Source organism: Desmodus rotundus, chromosome 4 (assembly GCF_022682495.2).
Source record: "Desmodus rotundus isolate HL8 chromosome 4, HLdesRot8A.1, whole genome shotgun sequence".
Taxonomy (NCBI): Eukaryota; Metazoa; Chordata; class Mammalia; order Chiroptera; family Phyllostomidae; genus Desmodus; species Desmodus rotundus.
In genome coordinates, this window is record NC_071390.1 from 25,978,918 (window position 1) to 25,994,003 (window position 15,086).

The 15,086-nt window shown below is 41.3% G+C and overlaps 1 protein-coding gene across 3 annotated transcripts in view; it reads right to left on the minus strand.

Annotated features, from left to right (window-relative positions):
• The window catches only part of ENTPD1 (ectonucleoside triphosphate diphosphohydrolase 1), a 100,551-nt gene that overhangs the window by 63,439 nt on the left and 22,026 nt on the right, over nucleotides 1–15,086 (minus strand). Inside the window, exon 1 of one of the 3 annotated variants that reach the window (XM_053922410.2) lies at nucleotides 11,005–11,474. The exons of the other annotated variants lie outside the window; for them this stretch is intronic. Coding sequence (XP_053778385.1) covers nucleotides 11,005–11,044 — 40 coding nt within the window. The 5' untranslated portion in view covers nucleotides 11,045–11,474. Of the gene's footprint in view, nucleotides 1–11,004; nucleotides 11,475–15,086 lie in introns of those variants that run through there. 3 annotated transcript variants of the gene reach the window in all.

Genomic DNA, 15,086 nt, shown 5'->3' on the forward strand with positions numbered 1-15,086 from the left:
GTTAACTTTTTTTAATCCTCACTCGAGGATATGTTTATTGATTTTATAAAGAGAGGAAGGTGGGAAGGTGGAGAGAGAGAAATATTGATGTGAGAGAGAAATATTGATTAGTTGCTGCCTGTACACACCCCTGACTAGGGATCGAACCTGCAACCTAGGTATGTGCCCTGACTGGGAATCAAACCCACAACCTTTTTGGTGTACAGGATGACACTCCAACTGAGCCACCCAGCCAGGGCTTGACACTGTTAATTTCTTGACACTACAAACACTCTCTCTTTCTTGGCTCTTATAACACTGGGCTGTTCTAGTAGTCCTCCTACTTCTCTGACCTCTACTTTGCTGGTTCCTCTTTCTCCTCATACCCTGTAAATAGGGATGTACCACAGAACTCCATCTTGGAAACTGGGCTCATCTCACTTTAAATACATTCACCCAACTGAATGGTGATAATTCCCTAATCTTTATGGGGATGACTCCTGAATCTCTATAGCAATGATTCCCTGATGTGTACCTCCAGTCCAGGACTTTCTCTTGACTCCCAATCTATAATTCTGGTCACCCACTGGACATCTCTGTTTTGATGTTCTATAGCCAAGCTCACCATGTTCTTTCTCACTCTAGTTTTTCGGCATAATCTTCTCAGTGAAGGTCACTACCATGCCCCCAGTTTCCCTAGACTCCTTCTTCCTCCAATCGAACTTCCAGTTTTGTTGATTATACCCACTAAGTATCTCTCAAATCTATCTCTTTATTCTTTATTTCTTGGCTGCATTCCTACAACGGCTTCTTTAGCTGTCTGCCCACATCTAGCTCTTCCCTTTCCAATCCAGCCTCAACTTTGAAGCTGACTTGACCCATATAACATGCAGACCTGATTATGCAACCCACCAGTGTCATCTTCCTCAATGATACCCGTGTGTCTCAAAATAAAAGTCAAACCCTTTAACAACAATTTTAAGGCCATGTCCCCACACAAGCCAGGTATAGTTCAAGGTATTAGTCTCTAAATTGGCCCTTCTTTTTCATATTCTCATGCCTTGTACAATGTCCTTTTTCTTTCTTCTCCTGAAAATACTCTTCTTTCCTCTCTTCTTTATCTAGCTAACTCCAGCTTATGAGGAAATTGAGGCTGAGGATCACCAGTTTATGTGTCACCACTTCCAGGAAGTCTTCATAAAAGTCTCTTGCCCTTCTCTAATGATGAATTAAATACTCTCCTTTGCATCTGTCTCAGCACCCCTCCCACAATACTATACACAGCCTTTCACCCATGTCAGTCTCACTGAGGAGAACACCTTGAGAACAGAGCATACCTTTTAGATCTCCAGAAACCATCAAAGGTCTGGCCTCTGTCACTACTCCATATGTTAGTTGAATAAATGACTGGATAAGATTGATTTGAATGTTTATCACACAATGGTTTCTATCAAGAAAAGGGGGGTTGCTATTTGATTATTACAAATGTGTTTTAACTTCTCAACTCCATGCGTCTATTTTTAGTGAGCTGCCAGACAACCTCAACTTCAGTTTGCATGTATTGTAGGAAACAAGAGGACAGATGTTTGGGCACCAAATCCCAGACCTGGATCCCAGAGCTTAGTCATGAATGCTGTGAAATATTTTCTCACGGAATTACCAGAAATAATAGAGTCGATGATATGTTGATAATAGAAGGAAATACACATTTAGTCCTTTCTAAGCAAGAATGGTTAACTCTGCGTTGTTTCAGAGAATGAATCACTCCAGTCAAAGAGAGGCTGTACACTTAGGTAAAAACAATGCATCTCCTCATTTATAACTGTGTAATGACCCGATGGGATAGAATCTCAGCCCGGAGTCTCACTAGCTATGTGACTTGGGCAAGTTACTTAACCTTTCTAAATCTTTATTTTCTAGGCCAAAATTCCATCACTTACTTTAGGAAATTGATGTGAGGACATAGAGACCTCTCTATGAAAAGAGTGACCAACCAGCCCCATGGCCTCACTTACTACTGTCCATTTGTGAGAAATACTCTAACTTGTCTTTAGTTCACACTTAAGTGTTCTTGACCTTTCAGCTGCCTCTTACACCTTTTAGCTTGGATGACTCATAGGCACCTCAAACCTATTCTTCCCAAACAGAATTCGTGCTTCCTCCCTTTCCCCTAAACCTGTTCATCCTATAGTTTTCCATATCTCAATATCCATAGCTCAGTGATCATCTCTTCTAATCATCCAGTTGTGACACCAGGAAAAATGGCATCATCCTCCATTCCTTTGTCACCCTGGCCCTTCACATCCAAGCAGTGCGCTCATTCAGCAAATGTTACTGAGACCTTGTGTCACGTGCTGAGATTCTGCTTCCCAAAGATTCTGATGTCCACCCATCCCCCTCCATACACTGCCCCCTTCTTAAGCCAACTACCACCACCTCCTACAGCATGCCCCCAACTCATCTCCTTGCATCCACTCTTGCTTCTTGACAACTTGCTTTCCACACTGCAGCCAGAGAAGTCTTTTCAAAGTGTCTATAAGATCCATCACCCACTAATTACTTAAAACATTGTATAGCTCCCCATTACTTTAGAATAAAGACCAAAATCCTTCATGTAAACCATAGACCCTACATGTTCTACCCCTTCCCTGGTTTCTAGCCTCTTATCGGCCATTTCCTCCCTCTTTTCATACTTCACAACATTTTTTCACATGTTTCATATCTGTGATTCTTTACCATAACCCCAAGAAAATAAAATGGTAGCAGCCAAATCATCTTTTTAAAGGAGGGCCTCCTTTCAGCCCTCACTTCACATTCCTTTGCTGCCACAGAGCCCTAGAGCAATTTTCTTTACTCTGCCTAGAACATTCTTCCCACATCTCCCTTTGCTTAGCTATTTTCTACTCAACTTTCAGATATCAGCTAAAAAGTCACATCCTCAAGGATGCCTCAGAGAACCCTTCCACGAACCCTACACTAGCTGGCACTCCGCATATCACCCTAAAGTCATTCTTCATATCACTTAAGGTCACTGTAGTTACCTACAGGCTTAAGTGTTCCACCACACCAGTCATTCTCAATTCTGGCTGCACACCAGATTCACTGGAGAACATTGTGAAAATACCAACTCCAGAGTTCCACCCCAGACTAATGAAATTAGAATCACTGAGGTGGAGCCTCGGCATTGTTATTTTTTAATGGTTTCCTGGTGCATCTAATGTGCAGCCAAGGTTGAGAACCACCGGCTCAGAGGGCAAGGACTATGTCTGCTTATCCACAACAGCCAAGCACACGGCAGTGTTGGCTTTCAGCAGGTACTCGATAAACGGTAACTGTAGTTATGATTGTTGTTGTCGTCGTTGTTATGGTCGATTTGTTATGATTAAGATCATACCATTTTTTTGCACATTTTTGGCACCTGTTATTACAGGAAAATAAAATTGTAACAGCCAAATCATCTTCTTAAAATTCAGCAAGTTTCTGTTTTCCTGTTGACATAGAGCTTCAATTAAGGACTGGCTAGAACAGACCAGACATAATGTTTTCACAACAAACCACATCTCCAAGGTGGAACAAAATGTAGCATATTAAGAAATTCAATTCATATTATACAATTTCTTTTTCTGCAGGTTTGTATTAGTAATCATAGTCATTTCAATAGTGCCTTTCTAATTTTGTAATGACACGAGTTAAATAGATGGGCCACTGCTTCCTCATTCTGATACTATTTGACCCTTCTCTATTACAGATTTTCTCTCCTGTAACTTGACCTTTTTAGTAAGAAATTGCCCACCCCACTCCCCACCCTGGCTTAGTGGTTAAGACTAGAGTTCCTTTGGCTCATGGTTTTCCTGTTCAGAGAACCTTCTAAAGATGTAGTTTCTGTAACCCAATTCTCAACCATAAACCTGCTCAGAATCACCTAGACGGCTTGTTACAAAAACTGCTGGGTACCAACCACAGATTTTCTGATTCATTCTGTCTGGGGGGAGGCCAGAGAATTTGCATTCTAACAAGTTGCTGGGTAATGCTGCCGTTGCCGCTGCTGCTGCTCCGCAGGCCGCACTTTGAAAACCACTGCTTTAACTCAGGATTCTCTGTGGCTGCCCTCTAGGTAATGACTAATAATTTAAAAAACAGAAGAGCAGTTGTGAAGCCTTTTAGGGGTACAGTGGGTGAAGGCCACTCAGTTTATTCTTTTAATTTAAAGCACGATCATCAGCCTTCCTACCATCATTTCAGAGGCACTATCTCTGTGCTCTTTTTGTGAACAACTCAACATATCCCACCTATGATTTTCTCTTTTTATGAGAAAAGAGCTCACGAAGACGTGTGGGGGCAGCACACCTTCCATCAGTTCCTAGTGGGCAATTCCCTCAGCCACTCTTGTTCGCAGCTGTAAAGCCAGCCGGCTTTGTGAAGTCACCTTCACAAAGGATTGTTTAACACAAGGGTGGGAGGGGGACTGAAACAGCAGCCAGGGAATTGCCAAGAAGCTCTTCAGAGAAACGAGCTTCAAAATCACTTTGGAGATTTTTGTGACGGAATGCAGGTCTGGCGACCTGCTGCTTTGAAAGCCAATACTCAAGAGGCAGGTGATGATGTAAAAGAACATTTATTCAGATGCCAGCCACCTGGAAGAGGAGGGACTCTTGTCTCAAAGCCCATCTCCACCTCTCAGTGCAGGCAGACGTTTTTATAACAAAGAGATCAAGGGAGGGAGTTGGAAAGTTCTCTACGTGCAGATGAGCACAGTCCATTCCAATAAGGACGGTGAAGGTACCATGTGCGTCATCCTGATTTAGTCATTCTGGCTTCCGTCATCCTGGCTTCAGTCATCCTGGCTTCAGTCAGCCTGGCTTTACGTTTAGAGGTGAGCAAATCTCCCGGAGCTGGGATGCCTGAAGCTCAGAGGCTATATCTTCTGAAGTTAGTTCCTAGGATTCTCATACAAACGTGCTGTTTATCTACAAGCTCCATATTAGCCAGAGTCAGCATTTACAAAAACAATGTCAGGAGAAGGGGCCGGGGGGTTACAATTTCCCTGCTGTTACAGTTTCAGCAGGGATTGGGAGGGAGGGATAGGGTAAGGAATTCCAAGTTACCCCGAAGGATGCTACTGAGCCCAACACCAGCATCCTGGCAAGATGCTAGGCAAGCAAGCGAGACACTGTCCTTGGAATAAACAGCTAGTGAACACGAATTGTGAACTTCGAGTTGCTCACTTTGCCAATGTGATCTATTGAGATTTATACACAACACATCTTCACCCTGCAAGGGGTGTGACTGGGATAACAAAAGGTTTCCTGTGCCCCCCTCATTTAGGAGCTTCTGGGGCATTCTTAGGCTGATAAACTGCCCCAGTTCACCCAGGACCACCCTGCTTTTACCATTTTCTTCAGACCCCCATCTTCTTCAGTCACCCTTTCTCCCTGTCATGCTATGCCCACTCAACCTCATTATTAACTTCTTTGCAACCTGACGGGTGCCCTCTCCTCCAAGTTGCACTCCTTAGGCAGTTAAGAGTAAGGGTTATGGGCCAGGTACAGAAGGTCACCAGGGCAGAAAGCCCTGGGTGCCTAGCAACAGGCAAAACAGGGAGAAGAACCCCCCCAGCCCCCAGGGTGATCCTTCCTCCCGTAGTTTATTGCTCATCTGCCCTGCGGTTTGGACACCCTGACCTTTCCTCCCTAGAGATAACATCTAGTTCAGCTGTATTTCAGCTCCAGGCCAGAAAGGCAACAAAACCAGGTGGGTGATGCCAGAACCAGCTGCATTGTCTAATGACGCCCCCACCCTGGCACTGACCAATCAGTGGCGACCACAACCCTGAAAGGGCACACCTGGAAAAGCAGGTGAATATGCTATTGAAATGCTCCCCTGGGACTTCTCTTAAAAGCCCTTAGGACAGAAGACCCAGGGCACTCTCCCTCTGGGAACAAGCTGGGCCTTTTCCCTCCCCCTTTCTTCCCCCCCTTTCTTCCCCCCCCAAGGCATATTACCTTTACCTTCCTCTCCCCTCAGCTCTAAGGACACTTCTTTTGCCTTTGTAACTTGTTTCCTGACTCAGTTCTACCACTCACTTCTACCTGTGTAACTTTCTAAATAAACTGTTCTTATAGTTTGAGTGTGGGCTCTGAATTCTTCCCTAGAGAGAACCCAAGTACTGAGGTTGTTGAATCAAGGTCCAGTCTGGCCCCACTGGTCTAATACTTGGTTCTGTTCTCACTATCGCCAACACTGGTAACCTCTGGCAATTTTCTCATCACTCAAACAATTGTATTTTCTTCCCTGAGCTCAGTTTTCTGTCTGACTTTATTGTCATCTTCAGGCTTTCTACCATTCTAACTTTTAAAATACCCTATGAAAGTGATATATCTTTTTCAGATAAAAAAAAGTCTCAAAGTTGAAAGGATTCTTAGAATTCAGCCACTCGAAGGTTCCCAGCCCTGACTGCACAGGATAATCTGCTGGGATTTTGCATTATCCAGAGCAATTGCATTAGAATGTCTGGGGACAGGGCCCAGGCACTGGTCAGTTTTTAAAGCGCTTCAGGTGATTCCAATGTACAGCCAAGTTTTCAAATGTCTTCCAAGTGTCCAATTCATTTCTACAGAATTCTTACATGTTTAACTTCTGCAGTAAACTTTTCTAATGGGGCCAGAAGAGCATGTCCATGTAGTGAGGGCCATTGCCAAACATCTGTGATTACTCGGAAGCTCTTATCTTGACCCAAGACTTTGTTTCATTTTAACTTCCACTCATTGATCCCAGCTCTAAGCTATGAAGTAACACAGGGTATGTTTACTTCTTCAATACAAAGTTGTTTTTCAAATCCTCAAAAATAGCCAGTATATAAATCCCATCCTCAAGTTTCCTTTTCTTGAGGCTAAATAACCCCAGTTCCATTACCATTCTTTACATATCACATTTGCCAGATCTCGTGCACCCTAATTACCCTCCACTACATTCCCTCTGGTTTGTTAATGTCCCTCTCAAAACACACTACTCTAAACTGAGGATAATACTACAGATATAGCAAAGTGATTACATCCTTGATTTGGAAACTTTAATTGAACCGCCTAACATGTCTATTTGTTTTAGGCACTCAGATTGAGAATTGTGGTGCAGTAAAGCCTAGAGGTCTTTTTCACATGCACTATGTCCAAGTTAGGATTCTCACCCTGTGTGTATCATTTAAATGTCCACCTTATGGTGCCAGCCCACCTTTCCAGTTTGATGATATTTGATTCTTTTATCTAATACATTGCATGCTCACTAAAAGCTACATATTGTTGGCAAATTTGCTACACATGCTTTCTTTGCCTTCTTTCAAATCATTGATAAAATGTGCCTTATAAGACTGGGGAAAGGACACAACCCTGTGGTACATTCCACTGATAACCTGTCTTCAAGGTGTATTTCAAACCATTTGTCAACATGATTTAGTCATTATTCATGCTAATACCAATTCTCTTATTTGATTCTATCCAGGCCACACTTCTCCAACTCATCTTTAAGCATATCATAAAAGACTTCGCTATACATCTTCTCATACTGAAGAACTAACAAGTAAAATGACAAAATATTTGTGATTTGCTTTAAAATATTCCAGAACCAACAACAAAAACATTTGGTAGAGGGGAGAATAATAGAAGAAACAAAAATCTCAGGATATTGCTAATTGTTGCAGATGGATGGGTAGTGGGTATACAGAGGTTTGTCATAATATTCTTCTTGTTTTTGTTTGAAATTTTCAGGAACTAAAACATTTTGTGAACCTATTGCTAAAATAAAATGCACAGTTCCTATAAACTTGAGAGACTGGCAAAATTTATTAATTCTAGCATACTCCTACACGTCTTCCAAATTGGGGTAATTTGATATACCTTAATTTAGCAAATCCATGCCAGTTTCAAGTGATGCTAACACATTTTCCATATTTATTTCAAGGTTTTGCCAAGAATCAATTTCATGTGGAGTTTCCTGAATCCATCCTTTCCCATATTTTATGATTTAAGTGACTACTGAAAATTTAAAGAACATCATCTTTGTAAAATTCTTTATAGTCATTTAGAAAAGTTAGGGGCTTTAATAATTTCCCACCTGTTTCAACGACTTCTTAGTGATGCATGTTTTTCTTTGAATGATTAAGCTACATTTTTCTAGATTGAAGCAAAATGTAAGTTCAGAGATTCCAATTCATTGTGCATCCCTCTTCCTGTTCATGTTCTAGCACTGAACCATAACCAAAATAACATCTTTTTTGTTATCGTTAGCATTTTTTCCTGCATGCCTCATCTCCAAGTGTCTAAACATTCTTCTCAGTTACTTGCCATTTTTATTCTCAATTGTGCAAATCCTTAGGGAAAACCTTTTTATTTTATAAAAGTCATGGTCATCATAGAAATTTTTAGAAAATAAATAAATACATAAAAGAAAATTAAATTTGCCCATAATTTCTGAGCTTTTCATCAAAGTTCCTCTGTTCAAATAAATATTTTAAATACCTTTCATTTTTTACCCATTAACATTACTTATGATTACATAATCAGATTTCTCATTTAGTTGGTTATTGTATTTTTAGGCTCTTATCTTTTTTAATTATTTTTTAAAGATTTTATTTATTTTTATAGACAGAGGGGAAGGGAGGGAGAAAGACAGGAAGAGAAACATCAGTGTGTAGTTGCCTCTCACACGCCCCCTACTGGGGACCTGGCCCTCAACCCAGGCCTGTGCCCTGACTGGGAATTGACCTGCAACCCTTTGGTTTGCGGGGCCCATGCTCAATTCACAGCTTACCAGCCAGGGCTAGGCTCTTATCTTTTTTGAACCATATTCCTTAGCAAATCTGACTAAGAGATCTCACCTATCACTTTTCTGATATATTTTTTTAAATCTGCCTACAAAATTGACGCCATGTGTCTGGTTGCCTTATGTTTTCCTCCGTCAGGATTATTAATGCCTAAACAAACTACCTTCTTAACCACAACTTTCTTTTGAATGAGAATTAAATCAAGGAAGAAGGGCACTAATATCTTTGTCTAATTTGCAAAAAGTATCTGCAAGGAAAATCAAAAATTTTTCACATGTTCTATTTTTGGTAAGTTCTATTTGCAATATATATGTAGATAAAGTACAGTGTTTCATAATTTCATAATTGAAAAGGGCTGGAGTGTGGGATAATGGACGAAAGTGTTGCCAACATTTGTTGTGACCTTCTTTATGCTAGGCACTTTACATTTTTTTTTTCATCTTTCGTAAAGATCCTGTAAGTTAAGTACTCTTTTAGTCACTGTTTTACAGACAAGAAACATGTACATGAGATGGGTTAAGCAACTCTCCCAAGACAAAGGTGGTGAGATAGCTTCAAAACACTAATAATTTGCATATCAAGTGTGCAAAACCCTCCTTTAATTGAAATATTCCATTGGTAGTCTATTTTGCTTCTTCCTTGCTTTGTAATTTGTAATAGAGGCATTTCACTCAAAGTCTCCACTTCACTGGGGTAATTTATCTTATACAACAATGTCCTTTTCACTCTCCTTCCTTTGTATTATGTGACCCAAAGTCCTTCATGGAGCTACCAATCATATGCTTCTGCATATTTATACAAACAATATCTTTAACATTCCCTCCCTCTCCTAAAACACCTATGTCTTTGAATAAGAAATAGACTTCACTGCCCTTGATTTATTAGAGGACCATCCTCCTAAGCCTTTTGTGAGTGACATGTAGAGCTTCGTGTTTATGTAGAGTAGAAGCAGCATATCAACTTCAATAGGTTAAACTTTGATTTGAAAGAAAATGAAGATGGTCAAAATCAAGCTTGAAATACTTATACACTGACCAAATGTCCCTAAAAGTTGTATCAATGAATCACAGATTTGATTTCCTTTTTGCTCTCTCAGTTCTTTTCCTGGAAATTAATGGTTTATTATGCTTTACATTGGATGATGCAACTAAATAAAAAACCCAAAGCAAAACAAAAGCTACAGGTTACTAGATCTGGGGTCTTGAGTAAGTCACATGTTCAACCTTTGTTTCCTCAACTGTAAAATGAGGACTAACAGTCATACCTCCTAGACAGTGTCATTAAGAGGATTCAATTAGATTGAATAACGTATAAGAAGCTGCCATATGAACTATAAATTCAGTGATTATGATGCTTATGATGCTGATGATTATAGTTCATAAGGCCATAACTTCATTTGTAACCAATATATAAAATCAAGTATGCAAATGTGCAATACCCTAGTAACCAGAAGCTTTTTAAATATATTCATAAATGGTATTAAAATTTTTTACATTGCAACTTTCCAGGGTCCCTCTTTTTCTCATGATAAGAAAGTCTAGGGTGGATGAGAAGATTCCTGTCACTGTCACCTTTGCCAGTTTTTACGGCTGACGGTGGGTATTGGAGAACCCGAATCTAGGACTAAGCTTGGATTGGTAGGTAGTGGTCCTGAGTTGCCTTCTTCCTTGGGGAGCAACATTAGCCTCAAATTCTAGAAAGGGAATGCAGTAAGGAGGCAGGAGAAACTCACACCTTCTTCCTCCCTGCTAATCCTGCGCCTTCCTCCTGGCTTGCCTTGCAGGTTCCTTTCAGGGCAATATGGAAGTCCTGGGGCTCAAAGTACCCTCTCCTCCACTGCTCCTCACTCTACTAATTTCCAGTTTGGGGGAATTAAATAAGAAAACCTCTGATGGCCTTAGAAGTGAAAGAAAGTTGTGTGGTCCTTCACCTTAGTAATTCACCTTAGAGTGAATTTTGAGATGGATTGTGTTCTCAAAACCTGGCTGTGACAAAGCTAAACAGAAAAGAACAGGAGTTGGAGGAAGTACAGGCAGGGCAGGAGCAAAACATTCCTTGGGATAGTTGGGGAGCAAAGGACTTCAGGCAGCACCCAAGCACTGGGCAACAGGGCAGAAGGACATAAAGTCAAGAGGCAGAAGAGAAGCTCAGAAATGAGACCCTGGACAACACATCCACTTCACCAGCACCCAGGTTTACCAACTACTCACCCTGTTTCCTTCCTGCCTCATCAGATGAAAAGAGCAGCATTGCAGGACTCTAGACCAGGAAAACTGTCATCCTCACAATCACCCTCATCATCATCATCTGTTGTTTGCTTGCCAGCTGGGTACCAGGCACTGTGCTAAGCACTTTACATGCATTATTCATGAAACCCTCACAACACTGTAGATATCATTAACCCATTTGCACTTGACGAAACCAGGGATCAGAAAGTTGAGTAATATGCTCATGGTCACATAGAAAGTGCAGAGCTGGAACACAAGCCTGTCTGACCCTGGAGACTCTATTCTCTTAATTATTACAAGGAACTGACATTCGTTTTAACTCTTCTCTCTTCTATCCCCCCTAACCCTCAACCTAGCCTCCTATCCACTTCCTTCAGCCGAGTGTGGCCAGTTTACATAGCCATCTTCTGAGAAAAGTTGCCTCATGAGTTGCTAGGTTGGGTTTTGTGGCTGACCTTCATGTCCTGTGACCTTATGATCTTGGCCACAATTATTCCAGCAACTGCTGCTTCAACCAAAGCCTGGGCTGGACTTGCATCATCTCATTTAATACTCATTACAAAGCTGTAAACCAAGTACTAAACATTAATCCCATTGTAGGGGTGGGAAAACTGATACTCAGAGAAATTAAGTTCCCTGACTGAGGCTGTACAGCTAGTAAGAGGCAGAACTAGGATCAGAAGATTGGTTTATCCAAATGCTTGAACATTCTGCTCTATCTCCTTTTGGGGGGAAGTCAAGGGACCCTCTTGAATGTAGTCTGTGACAACAGAGGTGAACTGTCCAGCCACTGCATCAGAAGATGCAGGCAGAGTACAGAATCAGAGAGGAGCTAAGGTTTTACTGTAGAAGTGTGATCAGATGTCCACAGTAGCTGCCCAGTCATGTGATCTGACATTATGCCCACACGAAAGGGCCTCCCACTAGAGCTGATATGCAGCGGTAGAGTCTGCTACCTGTGTTTTCTGACTTTTACACGTGGGCCTGTCAACCCTTATCACCTCAGGAAACTGAACCCAGTCCCTGTCATCTGTGCCTCATATTTATACACTCCCTTTGGTTCAAACTCCCTGCAACACACCCCGTTGTGATCTTGTCCTGATGGAATGGAGTGGCGAGAGCCTTGGAGCCTTACAGACCCTGATGCTTGAATCCCACTGCCAACCCCAGCCTCCAGCTTTACTTCCTCCTCCAACAAGTAACTTTCTCCCCTCCTTCTTCATTGTCTGCCAGCCCCAGAGGAAGGAGCACTGGGGCCTAGGGGTGCTTTCCAACAGGCCCTGAGTGTTCTGGGTGTACACCAAATGTTTCCTGAGGGACCAGCAAGTCAGATGCAGCATGCATCTCAGAAGGCCATAGAGGTATTGACCTCTGTAACTTCCACATTCCAGGTCCACCAAGGTCTTAGGGTGACTGGGAACAAAGCCAGAATCTTTTTCCAGACCTGCAGTTAGCCCCAATCTCTAAACAAGATATCAGAGCTCATAGGAGTCCCCACGTCTCTGAAGTTGACCAGAGCCAGGAGCTGCTGGTGAGTCTGCTGGAAATGCTAGCAGCAAGCCACAAAGACATTGTCAGTGCTCCCATAAAGTCTGTGTATTCTAAGGATGGGCTATTCCAAGAAAGATCCAGGGATACAAAAAGCGGGTTTCCTGGCATCAGTGTCTTTTCCCCTTGATACCTTCTATCTTATAGCTAATTTGGCAAATGGGCAAAGGGCTATCCTGATCTTTACTACAACAACAGCAAAAAAGCTGAACAAGAAAATCACTTGGTTATATGAAGCACCCCACCATATTATTTCCTCAGGAAGGCAGGATATAGTAATTGAAAACAGACAGAAAGAAAATATTTGACTAGGAACTTATATTTTTACATAGATTTTCTCCCTCTTTCCACCCTTCTTTGCAGGGCCTCCTGCTGTTCTACTACTTAGTCACCAAACCGTGTTATCTGCAAATTTGTTCCTCCTTTCCATAATCAGTAATATCTAGAAGCTGAGTTCCCAAGGCAACCACAAATATTTGTTATTCTTTCTGCCATGTGACTTTTTCTAAAAATAAGCTCAGATATTTTTTCCTGCCATCAAAATGCCAGTAAGAATATAAATGGATATTGGTTTTTCATGCACATCTGTGAAATACAGAAGGTATAACACTACTTGAGCAAAATTTCTAGGAATACTGTGAAAGTCCTAAAATAAAAGATAACATAAAAATTGGGGTGTTAGATTATTATATCTTTAAAATAAAACAAGCAAAGGAAAGCTTTTGGAAAATGAATGAAAACAAGCTGATACACATAGGCTCACATGCACCCTAACAGTAGAATCTGTTTTTGTTTATTTTTTAGAAAAGGAGTAGCAAAGAGAAGAGTACACATCTGCTCTGAGGTCTAGTCAAGACTTAGCCTTTTCCTTTGAAATGCCCCCTGATATGCCAGCCAAGGACCCCCAGAGACCTCCCTTTGAAGCTGACAATACTGGAAACCAATTAGCAAACAAGGTTTACTTTCTGTTCTCATGTGACTCTGGGGTGGATGACCTTTCAGAAATCCTGGATAAAGTCTCCATTTAAGGCTCCAACACAGTAATGACTCCACTACACAAATCATTGTGAATTAGGGAGCTTCCGAATTAAATGGGGGCTAGCAAATGGCCGTGTTACAATAGTAATAGTGCTGCTCATAAAACTTCACATTTTGAAAAAACAAACTTTACATTTTGATAGTCTCAACAATAGTTTGCAAACACATTTACATCCACTCTCCTTTTTGAGACTCAGAGAAACTCCTTAGGACACCAGAGGGTTCATATACACATATGCACACACATACACAATCCCATGTTGCAGGTAAGTGAAAACTGAGACTGAAGAGCAAGGGAACTTGCCCAACCTGTTTGTGGCCTGGTATATAATTCAACCAAGGCTTCCACTTCCAGCCCCATGTCTTTTTATCCTAGATACCTCACCATCCCCTCTATCATCCAGAAATCCTGAAACTAATAGGATTTGTGATACAGAGGACTGGGAGTTTAAAAATTAGCCTTAGAGCTTTTAGAGAATTCAGAAATAGATAAGATATTGGCAAGACTGGCAAAAAAAAAAAAAAAAACAGGAAGAACTGAGACAAACTAATGTAAGATAGAGTCACTAAAGGAACAGAAAACATTCTCTCTCTTCCTCCTTCACATCCTTCCTGCTCATGACTGGACTTTCCAAATGGCCCGTTCCTGCAATATTCGATAGTCTTTAATATACATTAGCTAATTTTTTCTTCCAACTGTTGTATTAGTGCAAGTCACAGTCATGTCACTATCTCCTTTGACACATATTCCTTATTTGACATGTTCTCTAAATATTTCCCCATTCTGGACATACCCACCCACCTAGTTTATCAAAATCTCACTTCCTATGTAATGCAGAAAGAAAATGTACCACCCATAAAGTGGTTTTCAGTTTCTCCTTCAATAAATCAACTAAAAAGTAAATAAATAAATACGTACTGAATCATGAGGGAACTTTTTTGGGTGATGAAAATGCTCTATATGTTGATTGGTCAACAGGGTTGTTTTAGGGGTAAACGAAGATGCAAAAGCCTAGTCCTTAGCACAACGTAAGTCCTTTATGGATCCCTGCAAATCAGTGCCTTTATAACGCTATCTCTGCAGCATTGTCCTCAGTTCAGAGCAGCGTGTTTTGATAGAGACACTAAGAAACTGGAGGGTGGAAGGTCTAAGAAGAGAAGGAAGCTCCTATTCACAGAATTTCCTTCAGCAACTTGTTCTCCTTTTGCTCCTGTCCAGCTTTGCCCTGCCCTGGTGAAGACAATATAGGTTTGTCTCCTGAGTATCAACTCTACCTAATTTCTCGGGTATATTAGAATCATCTTTACCCTAGTGAGAGAGCATCAGAAAACCCGTGATTGCTCCCATGCCTGGGAGCAAGTATCTTGGAAGGAATTTAACCCACTCTTTAGGAGAATCTGGGCAAACCTCCTCAGCTAAATCCATCCCAGAGTGTATAACAGTCTGCCTAGCTATCCAGGTCCTGGTCCTCATTTCA